At 40.8% G+C, this 26,043-nt stretch overlaps 1 protein-coding gene across 1 annotated transcript; it reads right to left on the bottom strand.

Moving 5' to 3' along the window:
* Positions 1-291: 291 nt before the first annotated feature.
* PPP4R3B (protein phosphatase 4 regulatory subunit 3B) lies at positions 292-25,549 on the bottom strand. The gene is made up of 16 exons (XM_075749896.1): positions 25,078-25,549; positions 23,857-23,912; positions 17,658-17,756; positions 15,447-16,067; positions 11,942-12,019; positions 11,035-11,151; positions 9,754-9,870; positions 9,240-9,371; positions 8,612-8,714; positions 7,670-7,711; positions 7,402-7,560; positions 6,551-6,720; positions 4,791-4,930; positions 4,143-4,327; positions 3,494-3,696; positions 292-3,025 (listed from the first exon to the last, which is right to left on the bottom strand). Exons 1-16 carry the CDS (start codon positions 25,217-25,219, stop codon positions 2,930-2,932), a joined length of 2,460 nt encoding a protein of 819 aa, XP_075606011.1. The 5' UTR covers positions 25,220-25,549; the 3' UTR covers positions 292-2,929.
* Between the last annotated feature and the right edge of the window lie 494 nt (positions 25,550-26,043).

The raw sequence follows: 26,043 nt of genomic DNA, 5'->3' as shown, positions 1-26,043 counted from the left end.
GAGGCATTTACATGTGAACTCTGGATTACATCATTTTACATACTTTTGGGGCAGTTTACTAGTCCTTAGGTCCAATTTGCTATAAATGCAACTTTGAGTAAAAATAACCGCTTTAGTTGCAACGCTAGGGATGCCACGAACAATCCGGTAGTGATCTTTTAAGATCTCGTTTACTGGTTTGGCTTTGCCAGACTTAAAATGAAGCAGGGACGAGAGGTTACGATTTACACCACGGCATTGCATAGCCGACTGCAATATACTAACTGGCACGAAGAGAAACAACCCAACCAATTCAAGTTTCATGTAACTTTTTATTAAAATAGCATTTATAACTGATACATGTTGGCAGATGTTCGGTTCTTTTCCAAAAAGAGTGGTAGTGGAAGGACCCCAGGCACGGGAACGCGGCTGCCCACAGGCAGAACCCAGGCAGACTGGGACACAGCAGCTATGGGGGTGACAGTTCACCTTCTACTGTGATTTTAGATTTTCTTCTTTTTAAATGGGACATCTAATGCCACTTTACACAGTCTTTTTCTAGTAACTATAAAAATTCATGACATTCTTGGTTTTGCTGTAAAAAAACCCCCCTCATGTTGGTCTGAATGTATTTTAAAGCTCCTGACAGTACTTCAGGGAAGAGGTGGGGTGGTGGGAACATTGAGCAAGGACTAACATGCTTCAGTCGCACTCTCGGAGAACTTGGGTAGCTGTTAAAGAGAATGGGGACAACTCGGGTGCACAGACCAGGTGACACAACGTTTCAGCCTCAAGTTAGTAAAGGCACATACTGCGTAACTCTGCCGCTTGAGTAGCGTGTATAGCGCCGGAGTAATTTATTCGTTACCAGTGGAGAGAAAAGACTCATCAGAAAGCAAACCAGGTGATCGTCAGCAGGAGAGCGAGCACACGGTGACGACGCTGCAGCCATGCTTTACCAGCAACCGCTTCCTCGGATCTGCTGCCTTCGGAGTTGACGTGGCGTTTCACTGCACAGGTGAAAAATACGGAGTCCTGTTCTCGGCTGCCTGGAGCCTGCAGAGGGCAACACCGCCGTCCCCAAGTCCACGCGCGTGAAGCGGCATCCGTCAGAACGCTTGTGGCTAGTTTACGCGTCTGTAAGAACTCTTCGCACCTTCCCTTTGGGATTTCATCTAGTGGTATAGAGTTACTTTTAAAACTGCATGGATAACTAGTCTTAAAAAATACTCTAAAATGGCCACATTTAAAATTCAGAGTTAACTTACCATGTACAACAAACCAAACAAAAGCAATAATTATGGAATTACAGGGTCACATTTTAATTCCTGAATTTTACAGTTCAGCATTAATATCACCACATGTATACAAATGGTGTAAAACAAGTACAGTGGTATTTTTAATACAAAATAAACTTCTGTTTTATGGAAAAAACTATACTTCATATCTACACAGACAGCCCATCTTTTTCCAAACAATAGCTAAAATTAAAATTAACTACAAAAATCTCCAAAACAGAGAAACTGCTTCAGTTTAAACTATTCCAGGAGAAATGGACCCATAACACATATTACAAGAGTGATCTATGTGGTGGATTGCAGCTGGTTTCGTATTTTAACGTTTCTGACACATGAATTGTCATTGGGAAATTTCCTCTCACTTCTTCATGATCTCAGATCACATATGGGCAAACTAACATTAAAATATTTACAGTTCACTTGCTGCTCTTGCAAATAAAACCCGGACCGTTTGCCTCTATCGACTCGCCTATTTTTGTTGCAGTTTGCTTACCTACTACGTGGAATGTGCTTTTATTTTTCAAAAAAAGCAGCTTTCGTATTACACCCAGATTCCGGTGCTGCTTGTTGATTCTGCCTCAAAGACCGGTGTTCCGTTAGTAAAGAATTCCAACTTGGTCCAAAGTGACTTTGGTGTTAAAACGCCACTAAATTCATCGCTATGACAAACCTGTTAGTGTTTCTTATTACCACCTCAGTTACGCAATTTAAACTCGCCAACAGGAAAATGACTTGCTGCTCCGAGAAGAGACAGCTCATTTAACAACACGGAAAGCGATTCCAATTCGGTCTCTTTCACAACGTGAAGCCGACAGCTATTTGGGTGCGCTGTGTACAGCGCCCCGTTGACACAAGCACCTCCTGGAGATAGTTTGGAAGCGATCGTTCCTCGGCCTAGATATTATTGGATGTCTAGTGAAAAAAACAAGCAAAACTATCCATTTTGAATCCAGCTTCCATGTTCTCCTCTTGAAAAATACAAATTAAAACTTATTTTTTAACTGTTTTAAACAACTCAACATGCACTATAACTGCAGCGTCCCTCCCTCCAACCATGAGAAATGGGATTGAATTGGTAATAAATGGTCCCAAAATCTGGATTGTTCTTATGCAAACAGAGTTACATTATCCCTTAAAATTTTTTTAAAAGAGGCGTTGCTAAAAGAACACAACTGACAGCACCATTACGAAATTAAGATTACTGGGTTCAAAATTTAAACTCGAATTTATTTTTTTTTCCTAGTTCTGTTAAACACTGGGGAAACCCTGCAATATTTTTAAAAAAGTGTTTACCATACCTTTCCCCCCCCGCCCTCCCGACACCTGAGACTTTCCTTGCTGAGAAGCCATCATCCAGGTTCTGTGAATACTAACCCACTCTTTTTTTTTTTTTTTAACATTTTTTATTTTTATTGACAGCCTGAATGGCAGACTCCTTACTTACTAGAAAGATATCAAGTTCCTTGGAAGCTTTGTGTTTACAGAACTAACCCTTTCTAGCTGATACACTGAGTTTCTTTTGCTACTCCTTGTATTATCTTTATATACTCATGGGAGAAAGCTTTCTGAATCAGATTCTTTTTAGCTCTTAAAACAGTTGCAGCATTTGAAACCCCATAATAAAAGTTTTTGTTCCAAAGTTTTGGTTTCGTTTATGAACCCAGACGAGGTCTTTTCCGTGGAGATGTCTCCTCCTCTTCATCATCATCTTCATCATCAGGATAATCCACTAGGCCAACTAGACTTCCCTGCCAATTTAGAGAAAAAAAGGAAAATCTCACATTGAAAAAAAGTCCCCAGGAACGTGCAGTTTTTTCATTCAAAAACCCATTTGTTTTGAGAATGTTTTTGAATCGCAAGGTTAAAAAAGCACTAGAACTTCCTTGCTCCTCCAGATCTGGCCTCACAATTACTATTCACTGTACTTCATCTGCTTAAAAACACTTTGTAATTCCCCAACAGGAGGCCACGAACATAATTCGGAAAAAACCCCAATCTCGTATGTGTACCACACAGATGGCAGCAACTAGACAGTTAAATTCCAGTCCCACCTAGGAACTCCTTAAGCCTTCCCCCAAACCAGTAAGGGTGTAACTAGACAGGGCTTTGGAAGAATTAGTACATAACGAAGACACCCTGCCTACAACCACTAAAGCCTCCTGCCACTGCTCCACTGGCCTACACGAGGACCGCAGCTTTTGTACAAGTTCTCCCACCTTCGCGGTTGTCACCGCCGTGGTCAGGGTTGCGTTCTTTGAAGAGGAGCCGTTGGAGCTCGCTGGCGATGTCTGAGCTGCCACGGATTTACTGTTTGCACCGTTTGCACCATTGGCTGCGCCGGCTGAGTGGGAGAAAGTGAATTTGAATCCCCCAGCTGAAGTCCTTTTTGGAAGATTCTCTTTGTCTTCACTCTCCTTAGCTGAGGGACAAACAGTTTCATACTTGAGTATCAGCTGTACGCCACAGAGTACAATCCACATCACAGCACAACCATAGGGCAAAAGCTGCCTTTTTTTTTTTTTTTAGTTCAGTTTAAATCAACAGCTCACCCGCCGACCTCACCCAAAGCATGCCAGCATTCAAACTGCGAACAGCACAGGGGACATTGCTCACGCAGCGCACACAAGCACACACCAAGTTTTGCTTTTGAATGCCATTTAGACTAGATGCATGCTTGGAGCAATTTAACTCCTTACTTTAATCCTAAACTAGCTTGCAAACACCCGTTAGGAATTCGTTACTTAATTACATGGAATACTCTTACTCCTGCTTATCATACAGAGCACAAGTGGTTTGTTTACACAATACTCCATATATCTGCCATAGAGCACTTTTAGTGCTGACAAGCTGAAATTGAGTAAATACCTTTTTTAGTTTCCATAAATTTTTCATAGCTATCTGGAAAATCATCCTCCTGTTTTGATTTCTCAACTGGAGGTACAACAGCTTCACCTTCTTCCTCTTCGTCTTCATTGAACCACATTTCTTCATCCTCCTCTAAGGCTCTTGCATCTCTGCGAAATCTATTGCTACGCAATATAGATGGAACACTGTAAGAGACACAGGACAAGTGATTCCAGTTTTGCCTGCTCTTTCAGGCACGGCCAGGATCAGGCTTGTGACGCTGTAGAGGGAATTCAGTGCATTTGAGAAGACAGCCCAGCTCCATCCCTGGTTCCACCGTCAACGTAAGCTTCATCAAAACCTCAGCTGACAATAAAGCAGACTGAATCCTAACACTGAGCAACAGAAGAAGGTTCTGCTCTACATAAGCTGAGTTTTCTGAACGTAACATGTAATACACTGACAGATAGGAACTGTACTACAGCAGGCCACAAGGAAAGCTAGAAGGGGGTTTACTCTAATTGAAGAATTTTCATCAAGAATGAAAGTAACCCCAATCCCAGCCTTCTGCTTTTTCTGCCCTCTAGGGAAGAAAAACCAACCAGCAGTAAGAAGATAGTACATCACGGCATTCAATAAAAGTCTGAGACTGCACAAACTGGGTTGTACCTGTTCAGTTTCTGGTTTTGTCGGTCTTTCTCTTGCTCATATTTTGTCTTCAATCCCTTGAATGTCTGAACATATTCAATAGGTTCAAGTGCATTATAAAAGTTTTCAACTATATGTGCAATAAGGGACTTAATATCTTCCTGCATAAAAACAAAACAGTATTTCAGTCTCAAATATTAACATGTTCAGAAAGCTTGAGTTTATTTTTAAAGCAATCAGTTCATTGCCTAGAATCAAAACATTATTGTAAAGAACAAATGTAAGGTAATCAGATTTTTCTTTAATAAAAAAAGCTGAAGTCTAGAAATAATTATTACATTTCCCATATAAATGGACGATATCCTCAGTACTGTCCCAATTCTATTTGCAATAGTTTGATCAAACCACGATGCTATCTAGGATTAAGCCTTCTTGAGACAACCCAGAGTTTAGGTGGCAAAAGTCACCTGGAGACACAAAAGCATTTTCTTCTTGCTGGAAAAGACAGCAGCTGTGACATCCTGCGACTAAAACCTGCCCTTCATTTTCGCAGACCACAAAGATTCCCCGAGAAGACTCCCACGCATCACGGCATTTGCAGCGAGTAGCTCAGGAGCTGCTGCAAGCCCTTGTTTTCTACCCCAGTGTCCTGGTTTCAGCTGAGAGGATTGATTTTCTTCATAGTAGCTAGTGTGGGGATACGTTTTGGATTTGTGCTGGAGACAGCATTGATAATATAGAGGTGTTTTTGTTCTATGGACCTGTTGTTGAGCAGTGTTTACACGGGGCCAAGGCCTTTTCTGCTTCTCGCACTGCCCTGCCAGCGGGACGGCTGGGGGTGCACAGGGAGTTGGGAGGAGACACAGCCAGGACAGGTGACCCCAACTGACCAAAGGGATATTCCAGACCATATGACGTCATGCTCAGTTTATAAGGAGCTTGGAGGAAGGGGCGGGGGGGGGTGGCGGCGTTCGGAGCGATGGCGTTTGTCTTCCCAAGTAACCATTACACGTGACGGAGCCCTGCTTTCCTGGAGATGGCTGAACACCTGCCTGCCCATGGGAAGCGGTGAATGAATTCCTTGCCTTGCTTGTGCGCGCGGCTTTGCTTTACCTACTAAACTGTCTTTATCTCAACCCACGAGTTTTCTCACTTTAACTTTTCCAATTCTCTCCCCCATCCCGATGGGGGGAAGTGAATGAGCGGCTGCGTGGTGCTCAGCTGCCGGCTGGGGTAAAACCACGACACCCAGCAATACACCAAACTGGGCGCTCCCGCTTGTCCTGTCTGTCCTGTCCACATAGACCTTGTTCCCACAAACGCTGCTGGGGAAGAACTACCAATTCAAAGCTGACACTGTCCAAGCAAGCATGCGTGTAGGATTTGAAAGGACAACAATCATTCAAATTTATAGTCTAATTTGTCTCATTTATACCCTAGATTTACTCACATAAAACGTATTTCACTTAATTCCTCACTCTGAGGTTTTAGTCCTGAAACACCGTCAACCACTTGAAAGTATTTCACCCACAGGATATGATCTTTTAACACAGACTTCTGTATAAATAGGGCCTACGTGCACGCTCTGAAGGGACAGTCAAGTGAAACAGCACGGAGCAGCTTACAGGCTCCCTTCTATTGGGATATTTTATCTCTGGGATTCTTAGTTTGTGGTTTTAAGTAGTAACGCACTATTTCACATGAAAGATTTGCATTTTTGTATTTCTACCCGAGATGTCCCACATGTGCAGTGTAAGGGCTAAAGAAGCTGCTTAACTTACCACTCTGATGAATTCAAACAGTTCGATCACAGCAGAGTTGAGCAGATTGTACCTAGTTCCATTATCCAACAGAGCATTTATAACTGGTTCAAACAGGTTTCCCTTGGTGATGTAACGGTTATAAAATTCATCTTTTAGGCCAATTATCCTCCTCATAAAGCGAAGAGCACCTATATGAAGAAAGAAATTCAAGAATTTAATAACTGCATGCCAGGGCTCCCATCTGCTTCTCTTGGAAGGAGCTGAAAAAACCCGATGTTACCGAGAGAAAGATGCAGCCCCAAACCCAGAGCACTAAAAAGCACTTTCTGAAAGTTAGAAGAAACATTTGCTGACAGGTAACCTTTCTTTCATTCTTTGACTTTCCTGTGTGCTTGAAAGTGAACAGGGTTCATTCATTTCTTTTTGAAATACGGCAGCAATAAAGTTTAACACACGCAACATTAAATTATTAGCTCATTCCTGTGCTTCTCTGCACACCTCCCAGAACCAGTAACTATTCTTTAAGCACCATCGTTGACAAAATTTCATTCACTCTCCACAAGGAGCACTAGATTTATGAGGTTATTAAGAAATGACAGCATTTCCATTCAAATGAGCTAAGGCAGCCGATCACAAACGATCCTTACTGTCATAAAAAACTTGAAAGGATCACTGTGGACTTCAAAAGGTACAATTCTCCTCCCACCATAAACTGGACTGGTCTACATGAACGGACATCTGCTACCTTTTTTTCCAAAATAAATAGGAAATTACCATGAATTTTGAATTTAAATATACTCTTGTACTCATACACATTCCACACAGCACATACAAAGCCTCAAAGGAAATCCCAACAGCTCCATACTCACACAAGGCCAGAAATGTATGTTTTGAATTCATCAAGACCAGTACTCTTCTTAGCAAATCTTTGTTCATAATGTAATTCTTGATGTGATACGTGTGGTGTTCCACACAAAAAGTAAGCAGCTCCAAAATTAAGGCAAGTAGTTGTGCCGTTTGATAATTGTCTACAAGAAAAAATAATGTCTTAAGGTTTTGTTGTTTTTTTTTTTAAATAAAACCACCATACACCACATACACAACAAGTTTCAAAACTCAAGGTCAATTAAAACTTACCAGGACAAATTGTATTACTCTTAGTGGACCCAACTACTGCATCTGGAAATAAAAACAAAAAATCAGAAGCAGGTTTTCAAAGCACTGTAATTATTTAAAAGGTGAGGAGAAACAATCAATTCAATTGCATCAAATCAAAAGTTGCTGTAAGCAAGAATGCATACCAGGTGAGATTTCTATATTCAATTTACATCACAAAGTTTCAAATTCAACTAGGTGAAAATACATAATCCAATACTTACGAGTATTATTCCTACCTAGACTAAAAGAAAGTGCCTATTCTAAATTTTTCAAATAAGATTATGAGTGCTACAGATATTCCACAAGTTTTATTTTCGTATAAAATGCATAAAACATTTATTTTTTGACTTAGCACTTAATATGAGAAGATGAGTAAGAGGAAATAGACCGATATGTATTTGGGAAAAACATTTGAGTTAATCTCTTGAAAGAGTAGTCAGAAAAAGTCTGACTCCAGAGGCTGTAATGATGTTAAATTTCTGCTTGTAAAGCACTACAGAAACTAGCGAGTGTTGTTTGCATGCACCAGAGAGTTCCAAATTCATTTACTGTTGTCAGGAAAAATAAAAACAAAAGAAACAAGATAAAGGGGTTCCAAGGTGTATTTGTATCTTTCAGCATTTCTGTACTACAACCAGGTGAAAACTAGTCTTCAGAGTTAACACCCTGAGCACACCCTATGCCTGGAACCATGCAACCACTGATGAATGTCACAGTATTTTTGTAAACTTTTAGAAAAAAGTAACTATGAAAGACACTGTCTGCTTTACAGCAGATACTCTTTAAAAGCATACTAGTAAAACTAGTGTACAATTTACAACAGACAGCAGGCTTCCCCTGTTACCAGGACTGTAAATCACTTGAAAACATTACAAGATTTAAGGCAACGGGAAAAAAAAAGAATAAAAAAAGTAACATTACCTTTTTCACATTTATCTTCTGATGTATTAGCCAGAAGCGGTGCAGTAAGAACATGCATACAATGGTTGTAGAAGAAATTGAGAAATTCGCTTTTTTCCGTTTTCTAAAACAAAGACAACTTTATTAAATACTCGTATCTGTATACTTCCTTTTAATAAGTAAGAGTAGCAACATAAAAGACAGCCTGCCAATAATTCTATCAACTCCCTCAGGTCTGCCTGTATCTTTTTGGTTGGTCCTGCAACATTATCTTCACTCAAATATGATACATTTCTTTATTTGGGGAAAAAACGCTGAGACACATCAAAGCAACCTAGCTATCACCAAAAAATGCCCACCGTGGATGCAAACATGCAATTTCACTGAAGCACAGGACTGCTTAGTTTAATAAACACTTCCACAATATCAGATACACACACCTTTTATTGTCAAAAGTTAAGGGAAATTTTAGCTTATTTTTTAGCTTGTTTAAATTCAGTATCAGACCATACTGAACATCAGACATCACTGTCAAAAAAGAATTAAAATACCTTTTTTTTAATCCTCCAACCACAGTAACAGCAATACATACTAGGCTTTTAATTTTGCTGAGACAGTAAAGTGTCTTTACCCCTTTGTATTTTCTTACATTAGCTGTGGCCAACATGTTCTCTGGATCTATCAGAGTACGCAAGAGCCCCATTAACTGAACAGCTCCCCCAAGTTCAGGATCAGTGTCGCAGATCATTTGCTCAATGACCACATTGATGAGGAGGATATCCTGAAAAACAAACCAAAAAATAATTAGAGACACTTTCAATAGTGGAGTTATTTCCCTGGTTTCCATATTAGTCTCGGTTGGGGTTTTTTGTTTTAAATGAAGTGAAACAGAAAAATTGAAAAAGTTGCATTTAGACACTGTCAGGCCCAGCCCTCCTCACCTGAAATCACTGTCAGGCAGAGCTACAATCTTATTACTGTAAGCACTGGAACGGCAACGTGCTCTGACAGTTTTACATCTTAAATCTATTTTTTCCCATGTTTCTAGTATCTACATTTTTTGAGCTAAGTGTATCCCAAATTCTGGAGAGGTTTGTTTTGCTGGGTTTTTTGCTGTTTGCTCCAAAACGAGTGTATTCAATCTCCAAACCACTTTTACTTACGTCATCACTCTGCTGGGCCTCTTGCATTACAAATTCTCGGACCATGGATGGACTAAATTCTACTAGATAAGAAAATATATCTGTAGCAGCAGATCTAACTTGCAGATCGTCCATTCCCTAATAAAAAAAAAAAAAAAAAAAGAGATGAACGTATTAGAGTAAATCAAGTTTGTTATTTATTATCAAGTAAAGCTGCAAAGAAAAGGGAGTTAAGTTCTGAGAACATTTTATCAGAAAAGTTTCTACAAGAGATGCAGTAACACCATTACAGAAAAAAATAGAGCATAATCTTTTCCCCACTATTTCCGTCCTTTAAAAAGAATGCAAGGATTTCTGTGAATTTGATAGCCCTGATTTAGGCAGGAAAAATATGTGCGGTGCTACTTGCTACAATATTTAAGACGTAAATATTCTGTACCTGTTATCCACAGTTTATTGGTTTTGTACAAAAGGACCAACTAAACAAATTCATTTGTACAAAGAGTTCTGTATTCACTTATAGGCAACAAGAATTAATAATTTTCCTTAAAGTAGGCAATTTTCTTTGATAATAGTACAATTTCTAAGCCTAAAATATTAATGTAACAGGAACCATCTGAGACGGGTGTAGCCCTGGGAAAGAATAATGAGATTAGGGTTCATCTAATCACTCAACATCAACATGACTTTTGTTTCCATAACAGTAATGTCCTTTCATAAGTTCACAGGTTGTTACTCCAGAATATAAAACCCCTTGAATTTATAGTTTCTGAGTAACAGCAGCACTTACATACGAATTGCAATGGTCAGGCAGCAACAGCTGCTTCAACCAAAGCAGTGAAAAAAATTTATGTTTTCACATTGCTGATTAAGAGAGATTATCTGCTTTATAGCTCTGAAAAGACAGGATTACATGATCTTTCGGACAGGAACAAGCTAGCAGTTCAAGATTATCTAAAAATACTTCTCTGGCACTGTTCCAACAACAGAAAAAAATAATCAAGCTGCCACATGAAACAGAGTTATCTTTCCATTTTCACACTATGTTGTCAGAAAGACTGTATTTACTACAGACTTGTCCATCACACAAAGCTAAAATAACAACAGCAATAAAGTTAAGTAACTTCTGACAACTGTGGAGATCTTTTGGAGTCTGAATGTTACAACAGATTTCAAATTTCAGCAGGGCAAAGCTGTCCAATCAAAAACTTATACAAAGGTGCTCAGCAGATCTGGAAAACTGGTTAAATGGCTGTGGGGTTTTAAAAATGTTATTAAAATCAGCTTTACGTTTTCACTTACCATTACGATTTCAAGAGCTGGAAGAATTCCCAACTTTGCCAAAGTTTTGAAAAACGCATCTCTGTTCTGAGGTTGTAACGTCTGAGAAAACGCGCAGAATTCCTTGAAAAAATTAACCTATCGTATAGGAAAAAATAATTTGAGGTGCATTTGATTCAGAAAACTCACTGAAAGTAGCAAACTGTTACAATTCACATCAGAGTTTATGTACTGGCTGGTATGTGCCTTCCTAGAAAATAGCATTATTCTAGTCCTTTCTCCTCCAACCTTCAACAACATCAGCAAAGGAAAGCAGAAGAAAGTAAAACCAAATTTAAGAGGCTGAAATCTGCCTCAAAGTGATACAGTCACCTTGTAGCTATTTTATCACCCCGAGCACATGAAGGATCAGTACTCCTGCCTGGTGTGCCTTTTGTTTGAAAGAACAAAGATGCTTCCCTTGCTGAAAGCAAGTTTTTAACAAGGCAATTGAAGCTGATAAGCATATTCAAGGCTAAATAATATTTGTAATATATCCATTACGGGACTACTGGTAATCCTCAGCCATAGGACTTAAAGGATCTTTTTGAATGAGTAAAGTACAGTGAAAAAAGCAGTGTTTACAGGACAAATATAAGTGATATGGTATGTTGAAGAGTACTTGGTAGGAAGTCTACCTGTAAGTCTAGGATGTCAGCTTAGTACTTTCTCAACAGTAAAATAATTATTTAGAACAAGTAAATTGGAGCTTACATCACAAGAAATATTTTTCTACCGAGTACATAAACAAAGACTGAGCTACATAAGAAATTATTCTGTGATTACAGAAATACCTCAATGACTGCAGAACTAGCAGAACAGTTCCAATATTTCCACTTAATCTCTGTAGTTTAAAGCATTCAAAGAACTACCAAGACCACTGACTCACCAATTCACATCGTTTGTCATCATCTGTAGCTTCATCTGTTAATTGTGCAAAAACTTCAGACAAAAATTTCTCATCTTCCTGCGTAACACACAAGAAGGATATAACTTACACAATGCCTCTTAAAAGTTAAAACATCGATCTTTATTGGGTCCCACTCTGTAGAAAGTCAAACTTTAAATTAAGCTTAACTATGATGCTTAATTACAAACAAAACGCCATGCATTAGATTTGGTACATAAGGTTTTTTTTTTTCTTTCTTTCTTTCTTCTCCACACCTACATTTTATCACAAAAAAAGGGAAATGCAAGAGCACGCATTTGGGAGGATCGTTTCCAGCGTATTGTTCCAGCGCTCATTCTGTGCGGCGGAAGCAGGTCCCGGAGACCAGAAGCACAGGTTACACTGAGCACAGGTGGTGATTACTCAAACTGCCTTCTAAACAAACCTGCTGTTTCCTTTCCTTCTCGCCAAACCGCCCCCGGTGGTTTACAGCTCTGCCCTACCCCACACGCTCACTGTAGGATTTGCCACACATCTCCATGCATCAAAATTACAGAAAATGACAGAACAATGTTCCAGGCTCCCCCCCCACGCCTTGCGTGTAACCTTCCGGGGGGTAATCTATATACTTCCACACTACAAACTGCCAAGAGACAATTTTTACCACGCTGCATCTGTGCCATTCGTGCTACACCATGAACATCAGACACGTATCAGTTACCCTATTTCGGATCTGCAGCATTGCAAACATTTTGTCACTCCACCTATGCAAGGGTAACCACATTAATACATGACGAGTTTGCCGCAGCCATGTCCCCATCAACCTCGTCCTCAAAACAAGCTCCTCTGCTTGTAGGAAGTTCAGCTTTTCCAATCTGGAAAACTTTTTTCAGTATTATTTGCTTTGCATATTCAAATCCTCTACTACCAAGAGAGGTTTATTTTTAAGTGTATATAGGACAACATTTCACTTGTTAAGCATTTCAGTTACACCGTTGCTTAAGACTCGAGGTACAAGAAAACCAGGATGAACAACAACATCTCTCAACTGTTTGGGCGCTTCCTGCCCTCTCTGTGCATCAACTTCTCTGCACTCCTTCACATGGAAAACAGCGTTGGCATTCTCTCAAATCAAGTGTCTCTGTTACCTTTTAAATACAATATAAATCTTAAAGCAAACAGTAATATTATGCTGCAGCATTACAGAATTACACATCGCCGTACTGGTCCCACTCTACAAACTTTACTTATGTATTGAACAAACATGAACGGAGTATCAGCGTTCCAATAAGTATATATCAACATTACATTGCATAACGTAACGGGTGCTTATTTCTCTACTTTTCTGTGTGCTGTTGCTCAAATCTACGTGCTTTATTAGGCTAATGTAATACACAATTTTTACAGCTACAGGAATGCCAGCCAAAGGTTCACACAGTTTTTTCCCTGAAAATTTTAAGGCATGGGGAATGAAGCGCTTTACAAAGAAATGATACCTGGAATCAATATCAGAGAGAGTGTAACATACACAGACTTAGTTTATTCTAAGCTTTGCTGGCTCTAATAGCTTAATTACCTGTTTAAAAAAGTACTCCTACCACAATCAAGAACAGATAGGCTAGAAAATCTCCACTACAGAACACTCAGCAACCAAAAGATCTCCTTGTATAAGGCTGCCACACAGCGTAGTGCTGATGTCCGGAAGCACGGGATGGACCTAGGTTTGATTTCTGTGCTCGCTCAGTTTCCCATGGAGCTGCTGCCCCTCATCAACAGCAGCACTGAGGTCTACTGCTGCAACGGCACGTAGAAAGGAGCTTTACTGCCGCAGCAAACACAATCTGTTACTCCTATAAACTGCCTTCTAGGGAGCTTTGCCGGTGTATTTAGGGTAACAAGACTTCTAATGTGTTCAACCAAACCCAAAGAAGCTTTAGAGTTCTTGTGCCACAACAAAAAGCTGATTTATAGCGGGGGACTGCAAAACCAGTCCTGAACCTGAGGTCCGTACTACCACATAATTTCCCTCAGGCATGCGATCAGTAACATCTTTTCCATATATACTTTCTTCTTAGTTTGCAATTCTCAAGGCAGGTCAAATGACGTAGGCATCAACATTATTTGTAAATCAACATGCATGTCTCTGTTAGGGTCTTTAAAACAGCTAGAGAAACCTATGTGCCATGTACTCTCTCTACTGTGGCACAGACGGCAGTAACAGAGGACCAAAGAACTGTCACAGGATTGCAGAACTGTCTTCCAAGAGTACTACAGGTAATAGGAAAAATCACGGCTTTCTGTTAAGGCACAATTAAACATTCAATACACAAAAACTCGTATGAAAAATAAAGAAGTTTACAGAGTTAAAAAAAAAAAATCTCTAAATGGAAGCAGGAGTGTGGCCTCAGGAGAATGATACCAAATTTATTTTTAGTTTTAGAAAAAGTAATATATGCAAAAGAATAAAAAGAGAAGTATTTATTTAATACAAAGCCATTCATTTGCAAGTGGGATTTACTTTTTAGCTTCTTTCTGCTATTCAACCACAGTAGAAAGAAATCCAAAAGCTTATTCATGCAATTCTGTAGGTTTGATTTTTTTCCAGTTCTCTATCACATTTTTTAGAAATACTCTTTATGGCAATGTTCTCTCTCCAGTTCCTCTCTCCTCCCACAATTTTACTGCTCTCCTCTTCTCCTTGATACATCTTCCTATTTCACAGAGACTATCCACACTCCAAACAAAACTGAGAGGTTTGTGATGTCCTATTCTACACCAATGCACCATTTTTCTAAGGACACGGATCAGAAACGGAATAAAACCGCTTTAGTACCCATTAGTTTGCACGACAAAATACGAACTGGAAACACCCAAGATGTCATGAAGTTCACACACAGCCCTTTACCAAGGCTCCTTCCACCGGCCAGGTTGGTTGTCATGCCTAACTGCTTTTAAAAGCCTGCTTCTGACTACAAAGTATTCAGTCAGGTTTTTAACATAGTAACATGTTGGTTATTCATTATTACTTTTGGATATCAGTATGATATTAAAGAAAAAAAAGAATTAGTTCATACTACAACACGAAGATTTTAAGTTAGGACCGCGAAGTAATAGTAGTATAACAGAAATAGTTCTGCACATGGTCTTTTGAACCACAGATTCAGAATTTGTTATAAAGATGTCACGATGTCCCTGACGTATAACACAAAAAGTTGCTTGTTCCCTGTATATCTATACAAAACCAGCTCAAAATGCGTATGTTGCTTGTAAATCAAGAAGAACCTTTAACTGTTTACAACCCGTTAAAAAAAATTTAGTGTACACACCTGAAATCTACCATTTTTAAAATAAAAAAGTATCAGAAATAAAGGGAAGCATTCAAAACATTATGCAAATGAAAGCATGTATGATTAATTTACACAGTGTTTAAGCTGTATTCAATTTCAAAACTACAGCTAGAGGTATCTATATACAATCCATCTATACCACATTAAAAACCACTTACCTGCAACATACTGACAATCTCAACTTTGTTGAAGAAAATAAAGGAAGTGAGGGTAGAAAGAAAATTCTCTTCAAAAACAGATGGTGTCGGCAAGATGATGTCCTGAATATACTGTACCCTGTAAGTCTGGTGGATTTTTTGCCTGAGTTCAGAGTCTGTTATAGGAATAACCTCCTTAAATTTTGCTGTTTTGGTCAAGAACTCCCTGTGCCGTTTTGGCTGAGCCAAAGAAGGATCATACTCGAGGCATCCAACAACATCCATAATACACTCATCAGAAAACATCACCTCAAACAGAGTTGCTTTGTTGAGAAACAAAATTCCTCTAATAATTTCATACAAATGATGTAAGCCTTCGGTGTTCTCTAAATTTTCGCAGACTTGGAAAAGCTGTAATAGTTTTTTAATATAGCCTTCATTCTCCAAGGCCAGCGCTAGCTTTTCTCTGCGGATGGGTGAGGAGAGAACAGAGGTAACTAGGTCAGCAATCTCTTCAAGTTTGTTGAGTTCACAAGTAGGAAGGTCGATCAAAGGACTAGTTTCAGGCATTTCTTCCATGTGTTCCTCTTCTGACTCAATAAGGTCCTGCGTGACTTCCACCGAGGGATCCTTACCTTGAACCTAAGGAGAGAGCACGCACCATTACTGTCTCATCCCAAAACATATATAAAAATTATCAAGTCAATAACTGAAGTAATGTGTGCGTAAGCACTTTTATACCTTCAGCTGCACGGAAAATGGCTAGCCATGCAGAGGAGTGAGTTTGCTGCCTCTGAACTCTAGTCACTATCATTATCCTCATTAGAACATTTGTCAAAAAATCAAACCAAACCCTAACAGCATCTGTGTAGTCAAGAAGTCTGAAACACTTTGGAGACAAGCGCAAAATATAAAGAGAAGAGAGGAGCAATACAAAACCTTCTTTGAAGCGTCTCAAACAGAAGGGTACAAAGCCTTAAACTCGTAATAAGAGCCCACAGCTATACCAACATTAAGTGAAACATAACAAAAAGACCAAGAACAAAGGCAGGAAAACGTCACAAATACCAAAGCTGAACAAGAAAAGAGGGAAGCAATTGCGTCCCACTCTGCGCTTTCCTTCCGCTTTGTCTGCCCCTCTAGCTCCTTTCCCTGGCCTTCTCGTACATCCTATGCTTGGTTGCTCCCACTGATCCAGTTCTAGAATTCATGACCTCCTACTGTTAAACTCACAGTACAGTCAGGTATGCAGGAGCCTCAAGAACAGAGCAGGAAGAGTTTTGGAGTCTGAAGAAAGAGCCCAAGACTACTGGTTCACGTTGTCTGATCACATGAAGACCTCCCTCCTAGACCAGTCATCAGCTCAGTCCCAATTTAAAACCAATTTAAAAGCTGGACTATTTAATAGACACATATACTTGCGGTTACTAGGATCGGTTCCTTTCAATAACAGTATTTCAGAACTGGCTGAGAAGACATTACATCCCAAACCAGAAGATTAAGAACCCATCAAACTGCCTGGTATATTGAAAGGAAACTGCTAGGAAATCTGAGCTCTATGTTTCTTTAGTTAACAGCTTTACATTGCATCATTTCAAAATCTGATAGCTTATGATAAATTCCAACATGAAAGCCTGGGTTTCTTTTAAGTACACATAGGTGCAACTCCATTGACTTGTTACTTCCAGAGTTGAAAGTATAAAATCTAAACTGTTCTGTGATAAAACAATGAAGATTAAAATATCCATAAGACACAGATAGTCAGTAAGACTTAGGTCTTGATGAAAAAAACATCGCTGAGATTTTTGAACTCATACAGCAATGCCACCTCTTTGTCTCTCACAGTGAATTATCTAGCTCCTTATGCATTACAACACATTTTCAGCTCCACCACACTCTAACAAGCCAGCTTCCCAAGGCTGCCTGGGAGAAGGACAATTAAAACATCTGGCATTCCCCTTTCTAATAAAAAAAAACCAAACAAAAGAGACCCTCAAGCACCTGAGTTTCATCATTACATTGATTTTTTTCAAAAGCATGGAATTCAATTATGAAAGCAAAAAGTGTTCTAAAATAGTGGCAACTTAAGACGTTGCCCAGAAAAACCACAGGAAATAATGAGCAATACATATTTATGTTAGAAGTAGGTTTAAAAATTACAGCACAAATACATGAAGTTGCAGGAGACACTAAAACATCTGGAAGAAAGAGAATATTTAAAGTTAACTGTACCTGGCAGATTTTTTCCCAAATTTCATCACAGCCAGCTTTTTCTTGAAAACTCAGTGCTAAATCATAGTTTTCTGCTTCTGACCAAACAATCAGGGTGTCCTGTTTAAGACAAAAAAAATAAATAAATACTACCTCTGAAAGAGGTCTACGCTATATATTAATCTGTATTCCGTTAAGTCCTATGCCTAAAGAAGCAATAATTATAATTAATGTTACACTTGTCGAAAAAAGAACACAAGCCACTAAAATATTACATTACCTGTTCTGCCACAAAGGACATAATCTTTCTTTTTTGCTACTTAATGACCACTACCATACATATTATACATTTAAATATACTTTTTTTTTTTGGTATCCAAAACAGTTATAATGGCATTTTTCTGCAACATACTTCTGAGCCAACAGTCTTGAAAAGGGAACATGCACATATTGGAGATTAAGAAAATCTGCAATATAACAATTTTTTTCATGTTTAAGAAAGTATAAACAAAAATACAAGATTACAGTGTTTCCTCCTCAGAAAGAGTTTAATGCAGCCATAGCCATGTGTGAAATAATGCCTCACTAACAAACCTAAAAGATTTTTTTCTGAATTCAAAGACAAAATCTGAATAACACAAAACTTGCAAGTCACCAACATCTTGCCAACAGGTATTTTCATTTCAGCAAGTTGTTTTTTTCCTCCATTACTATTCCCCATCAATTCCATCTGTGCACTTGCACAGTGAATCCGGATGATCTACTGGAATTTCTGAATAGACTAAAAAGAGGCTTTTTATGAGGTTTTATTAGGACATTTGCTGCTGTACTGTAAGGAACGTAAGCCTCTGCTTCAATATTCAAATATATAGTTTAGCATCCTACAGGAAACTCATCTTCATGTTAAAACGTTCAAACTGAACAGTGCTCTGCTAACTTTGCAGTACATTTGATGAGCTCCACCAAAACGCTTCAACATTCTGCCAAGTTTGTTGACTTCCTGAACTATTACCACACTTTTAAAAAAAAAAAAAAAAAAGAAAAAAAGCACCAGCAAACCCTTGCTTAATAATCAATAAGGTAATTTACTTCCCACATTCACAGAGATCAATATTCACCACACAAATCATCAAGACTTTTAAGTCTTTTGCATCACTTTTATTGTGAACAAAATATTGAAAGTGATACCTTCGAGCTTAGCAACCAAACCCAAACAAATATCTGACTGGCTTACAACAGCTACCTGATATACTTGAGGAAACTTCAGGGGCAACAAGAAACAGGCTCTGTCATTCCTCCTTCACTTCTTTACCCCCAAAGTACTTTTTGGTTCCCTTTATGCACCAAACGACAGGAAACGATGAAGCTGATTATCATCTATAAGGTGTTCTCTATGCTAAAAGGCCAATCCATGACATGGTGTATCATACAACCACTGCTCAGTCACCATCCTTCACGTATCCGCCAAAGACAGAGGGACAAAACCATAATTACTACCAAATGATCATTGCCACTCTTGAACCTACTGTCTGAATCACCACTCCTTAATCCTTTTTGATCAAAATCAGGTTAGTTTAGATGGTTTAAACAGACCTTTGTTAACACAGTTATCTGGGCTTAAATAGGTCAGAGAGCTCTCACAAGTATTTCCACTGGCAGATGTGAGGGGACTAATATTTGGGACAGGACTACTGACCCAGCTGGCATGGGACAGTAGGTAAACTCTTCCATCAGCACAGCTATCTGAAAAATCTCCGCAAACACAACTTACCAGCTGCTACAATATCACATGAATGAAAATCAGCATCGCTAATATGGCATTAATTCTTCAGTTCTTTTCTACAGTAATCTTAATCTCTCAACATCCATATGTAGTTGCATTGTTTGAGGGGTTTGTCTTTTTTTTTTAAAGAAAAAAGCAAAGTTTAGCATAACGTCTTTTTCTTACAGCAAAGCTGTTGACAAATGCCTACCAATAGATCAGCTTCCTTCTCCCAAAACGTAACCACAGGCCACACTAAAACCAACAGCATTTGCACAAGCTCAAGTCGTTTCTTTTTTTTTTTTCTTTCTCATTTTTACAAAGTTTTCCCATTCTGGAAAGAACTGAGCTCATTGCGCTATGGTTTTAATGCTGTTCACAAGAGTTCTTTGCTTATACTATTATACTATACTTATTACACTTGCACTTTTGTCTTACAATCACAAATATTAATAGGTAGCCCCCCTGCTTTGGGGCTCTGATTCACGTGCGCAAATGGTACAGCTTCATATAGCTGACAGGGTTTTTGCTTACAGCTGTCCACCCTCATCTCCGGCTCACGGACAGCTGAATCTCTACGTTTACAGTGTGCCATTTTAGAGTGAGCACTTGAACTGGGCTCCAAGGAACAAATTACAGCGGTCAGTTGTGGGAACTGAAAAGTTTGGTCAGCTCCTTAATCAGGTTCCCATTTAGAGGTCAATCAAAAAAATAATTCTTCAGGACAATTTTATGGCTGTTACAGAACTCAAAATCTGAAATGTTTATCTTAAAATGTTCTGTGAAATTACTGATGCTCTGACACTCGAAATCAATACACTTCCAGGTGAGCTGAGACTCAGAGGTGCCTCAATGAAAAAAGATGGACACGAAGTAGTCCTGTTCATAGCCCAGGATCATTCGAGTAAGAGATGCAGTGCAGGAACTCAAATGACTGCATGCATCCATAGCGATTTTTGCGTGAATTCCTGAGTTACTGAGCAGTACTCGTTACAATCTGTGCTGCCCACACAAAGCAGAAATTACGTAAGTTTCTCCAAAAATATTTCTGAAAGACTTAAAAGATAGTTTCATCAGAAAATAATTGTCCTATACCAATGTAAAATCTACTCATCTGGTGTAGACTTCCTGCATGACCTAAGACAACCCACGAAGACCACAGACAGACAGACGTCGTCAGGCCTAGCTGCTGCAAGAGACTTCCACTCCCGCCTGCTTACATCAGCACCAGCGATGCTGTTCACCCAAGGAGCCCGTGTTCCTTAATTCACTCAAACACAATGCAAGACAAACAAAAGAAGAGATTAACTCAGAACAATTAAACTAAGAGTAGTTCAAACCCTTCATTGATGCCGGTTTGCGCAATGTTTTCTACCCCACCTCTCCTCACTCCTGCCCTGGCCCCTCATCCCCCTCTGAGGCCAGCACGAGCATGCTGTACAGTCACCCAGATGGCGGAACAAATGCCAATAAAAATTAATCCGGCAAAAAGAGATATTTCAACTGAATCAGTTCCTACATCTGCTGGCATGAAAGAGTGAAGAAGCCCTCTGGCAACGGCTCGGGGTGGCTTTAACAGCACCCCTGCAAATGTGTTAAATCCCAGCCTGAAGTAACTCTGATTTTGCCTGAAGCAAATTGCTCCGTTGTCACATGACTGATGGCAACTCTATGCAAAAGACGGTATTTGCACACATTCCTCAGCTCAGATCTGAAAATGGATAGAGCGCACCTAAAGGAGAGTTAACATCAGAAAGTGGTGTTCACAGTAAGGATTTCTGTAGCATTTCGAAGTCTTACAGCCACACAACTGAAAATTACTGCTGGAGGAGGCGGAAGAACAAAGCACACGAACAGATCCATCTGATTTCTTGCTGAAGACATGCTCTTCTGCCAGTTTTGCAAGGGAACAGTAACCTCAAGAAGAGGGCGGAACAACAAAAGGGTGTGGTAACAACTTTTTTTTAAACTGCTCCTGCTAGAGCCTCCAGAACGCACCAGATCCTGCCCTTTGGCAAATCTGGAGTGTCTAGTACGGGTATGTAATTCTCAAAGCCCATGCCTCAAAATCCAGAGGGATCTAAAGCCTGGCACCTACGTCCAATCCGAGCCCTATTTCTCTTGAGAAAGAGGTCGTGATTATAGTATGCCTAACACATAGACAGAATTGAATTCTGCACGAAAGCTGGTGACCACAAACACGATTTGAGAAGGCAGATAACAGGCCTGCCCTGTTTATGGTTAGTCAATAGTGATAGTACTACTAAGCACAAACAGTGTAATATTGAGAATCGCAGATTGATGCACAGCAGCTAAAAACCAGTTGGGTTTCTTTTTTCACAGAATGTTGTTATGCAAATCACAATTTAAGTGATAACTATCCTCTAAGTCCATTCAAGTAATTTACATGAAGACAGATGTGTAGGCAGGGCACGTTTCCCTTCCATCAAGCTGCACATCTCGCAGCTCTACCCAAACTCAAGACGATCAGCACTGTAATGAAAATCTGCAACTGAAAGAGAAGAGAGCGCTCTCCTCCATGCTGCCATTCACCTACAAGGGCAGATCACTGAAGCCTCCAAGTCTTCAGCCCACCTCCATAACAGACTTCAACATTCAAGGAGGGACGCTGAGGAAAGACCACCTCTCCATCTCTGGATAACCAAAACATTTTTCTGAAATGTTTCCACCTTTTTTAAAAAGGCTCTGCTCCCGAGACACCCAGGTTTGAATATTACGGTCTTTTGGTGATGAGACTGAAATCTCACAAACTGAGAAAAAAGCATGGGAACGCTACATTAAGGTCTGCTTTTTGCTACTCAGAAGGAAGGCACGTAAAACTTGAGGACAAAGCTCTGTCAACTAAAAGCTGTATGGGTTCAGAGGATAGACAAACCTAGAAGCTGTCTCTGGAAATAATCAATCATTACTCTTAAAAAACAAAACCCAAAACCAACCCAAAACTACACTTCTTCAAAAGATGAAACAGCGAAGCAAACACTTTCAGCCATGAGGACACAAAAGCGTTAGAATCAGTGATAAGAGCCAATCAAAATAAACCTCAGCCTGAGTTTTTCAAAACTACAGCCTACAAAGACTTCCACAAGAAAAATGACAACAAAAGCCACTTAAGTCACTTGAAATTTTGCTACCAATTAAGATGGCTTTCAAATAATCAGTTGTATGACATTTCAGAAAACAGGCTGCAAAAGGAAGCAGTTTAAAACTTTAGAGCAACATAACCTGCATTTGTATTTCATTATACGTTAGTTTCTTCTACTAAACAGGAAACAGTTCAAGGCTCTTGACTTCCAGAATGCTGCAGAGCTCCATGAAGACCGTCCCTCCTTCCTCAGCGTGGCCTACCCAAGGAAAGCCTACGACCGTCATCCACCTGACCAAATCCACTGATGTCTAAGGAGCGAAAAGTAGCAACCACTGTAAACAGAGCCTTCTAAAACGCTGGGCCCGAGACTCTGACTCGCTCCCAAGCTAAAGTCAGCCAACCTGTGCTCAAGACCTAACAAAGTCTCTTCCCTCAAATTCTCATAACGTGTCACCTTTCCATCAAAAAAAAAATAAAATCAAAACAAACAAAATCCTTAAAGATATGGATGAACAAAATTACTGTTTTCTAGTGCTGAAACACTTCTGGACACCATAATGATGAAGAGCAGTATAAATGACTGAACAAAAGGAAGAGAGAATCTACTGCAGAACAAAGGAACAGACAGAAAATAAACAGTAATAACCATTTGAACAACGTAGGCAGAGACACCAAAAATTAATGCAGAAAAAGGAAAAAGCAGTAAAAGGAAAAGAGATTTAGTAAGCTAATTTTTGTAGTGGATTAAATAAAAGCGACCTATTAACATCGCTCCCAACTGGTTTACTACTTTGTTTTGCAGAAGGCTTACCCCCAGGAAACACAACCCTGCAAGTAAGTCTCACCATAGCTAGTCAGTTTACTTAGGATAGAAGTTTTCAAGGCTGAAAACAGCAACAATGAAAGAAGTCCCACAAATTCCTCCACGTTATTTCCAAAAAAAGAACTCAAGAAGTAAATATGCTCTAACAGAGCTGGCCAAAGTTTTGCCTTCCTAATTCGGCAATTATTTTGAACAGCCTTGGATAGAAGACAAAAGTTACACATAAATGATTCTAACTAATTTTCCTGTAATGAGTTCAGTATCTATCCAAATTGCATGTATTCTCTTCGAAGCCTAAAGTCCAAAAGGGTTTTTTTAGGAGACCCACATTTTAATTTCCAGAACGTGAAAAATTATAGCACCTACAGGCTTCTAAGCAAGTTTTTCACCTCTCTAAAAAACACCATTGACAATTCCATGTTGCGCTGCTTTGCTTTTTTTTTTTTTTTCAAACGCGATTAGTTTGAGCATAAAACAATTCCTCAGCATCAGTAATCAGAAAAAAATAAAGCCTAGCAGAAATACTTGCCTGCTGTTTCTGATATGCAGTATTTGGATTTATCTTCGATTCTAACAGTAGTGAACCTGAAAAAGGCACGAAAAGGCATTTACTGAGTTTAACAAAATAAACATCTCCGCGCGTCTTACAACAACCGCCCATGCGCCAGCCAACATATGCTCAACTTCAACCATATCTTACGGAAAGGCCAGGAGAACCGTCTTCTTGAAACATAATTCCCTAAAATAACCCAGGCAAGTCAAAATCCAACATAAATATCCCTATTACAATATATTTTTCTCTTCTAATTTAGACCAAAATTCTCTGTAGCGCTGTTTTTTCTCCTGAAACCTGGTGTGACAAATACCTTGTTTAAAGGCTGTTCAGCAAACCTATACAAACGTGCCCCAGGTAACACGCTGCCCAGCATAAAAATGTTTTTGCCCACAGGAGCCACGTGGGCCATTTGCTTTTATTTCCTTCAACTGTCCTTCAGAAGTGAATCATCTAGATACTACAAACCCAGGGACGTTATCTCGTGTATGCAAGTAGTGTATGTATCCTGGCAACAGCTCCAGAGTAATTTATACCAGTCTTAGGTGGTTTATTTAGCACGTTAGCACCTGTCGGCTGACAAAGTGGTGAGCGCGTACCCTCCCCCCTCCAAAAGAGACCCTTAAGGTGACTTTAAAGTGAAATAAAACATGAGGAACACCACGCAACTCGAATAAAATCAGTGAATTTCTAGGACAGGAAAAAACCCCAACCAACCGAACAACTTTTTATAGTAGCAAGAAAGGGAGGGAAAGAGCACTTCAAAAGGGAACAAAATTATTCTGAAAGCGAACAAGATGTCGTCACGCGGAACAACTTCATCTCTACTCAGTCAAAAGAGATGCAGCCGGCGAGTGGAACTACAAGGGGGAAAAGTCTAGGGCCACGGTGGTAAACACCGCTCCGGCTTATCTGGGGAAGGAAACTTTAAACGCAGCCGCAAGCTAAAGCAAAGAAAGGGAGAGGAAATAACAATAATCCTCTGGGGTCTTCCCTAATAAACGCGGGGACGGAAGACACCAGCAGCCAAGCCCGGCGGCGGCGGGTGTCAGCGCTGGCGAGCGGGGCAGCGAGAGGCACCGGGGCCGGGCGGGCTGCGCGGCAAGGGCCGGTGCCGCGGGGAGCGAGGGAAGGAGGCCCGGGCCCGGGCGGCGGCGGGCGGCCTAGGCCTCCGCGCAGCCCCGGCCACGCTCTCACCGTCCGACTCGGCGCGCACCAGCAGCGACATCCCCTTGAGCCGCTCCACGTAGGTGGAGGAGACGTGCCCGGTGCCCCTGTCGTCCCATTGCCGATCCTCGTTGAGGGTGTAGACCTTCACCCGCCGACGGGTGTCCGACATGGTGTAGCCCCGGCCTCGGGCCTCCGCGCCGGCCCCGGGCCCAGGCCCGGGCCCGCTCCGCCTCCGGGGGGAGGGGGGGGCGATGGAGCGAGGGCGGGGGGGGGAGGGAGGAAGCGGGGCCGCCGGGCCGCTCAGGGGCACCGCGGGGCCTTTAACGCGCCGCTTTTCATGGCTCCCGGACGGCGAGAGAGCGACGCCGCGCCCCGGCTCGGTCCCTCGCTGGCGCCGCTCCGCCGCCTCAGCAGCTACCGCAGCGCCGCCGCCATCTTGTAACCCGACTCTCGCCGCCTTTCTCTTCCTCCCAGCCCGGCCACGGGCTCCCCTCGCAGGGGCTACGGCGGCCGGCAGCTGCCGCCGCGCCGCCGACGGGACGGCGGCCGCGGGCGGGGCGGGCTGAGGCGGGGCGGGCTGAGGCGAGCAGGGCCCGCCCACACGCCCCGCGCTCCCCCGCCCCCGGGTAGTTTACCACAGAAACGGGAAGGTGGGAGCAATATAGTCACATGCGTGTTTGCATTTCTCAGCCGTATCATGCGCCCACAGCTTATGATCGACACGAAAGCTATTCCACCCGTTAAAGAAAAGCTTAAAAAAATTATTTTTTTTTTTTTTTTTTTTTAAGTCTAGCCTAAAAGCTGGTACCAGCACAGACAAAGCATCGCCCTTCGCACGCAGGGAAAGGGCCGCCGCCATGACACAAAACGATGGGCAAGATCCACGTCCACACAAGGGTAAGTTGTAGGAGCAGCCCGTGCTGTAATAACACAGCTCGCAGCACACGCGTGGCCTAGAGCTGAAGTTTTGGAAGAAAAGGTTTCCCCTCTCAT

This window comes from Balearica regulorum, chromosome 3 (assembly GCF_011004875.1).
Source record: "Balearica regulorum gibbericeps isolate bBalReg1 chromosome 3, bBalReg1.pri, whole genome shotgun sequence".
NCBI lineage: Eukaryota > Metazoa > Chordata > Aves > Gruiformes > Gruidae > Balearica > Balearica regulorum.
The sequence above is the reverse complement of the archived record's forward strand: the minus strand, read 5'-3'. Positions and strand labels throughout refer to the sequence as shown.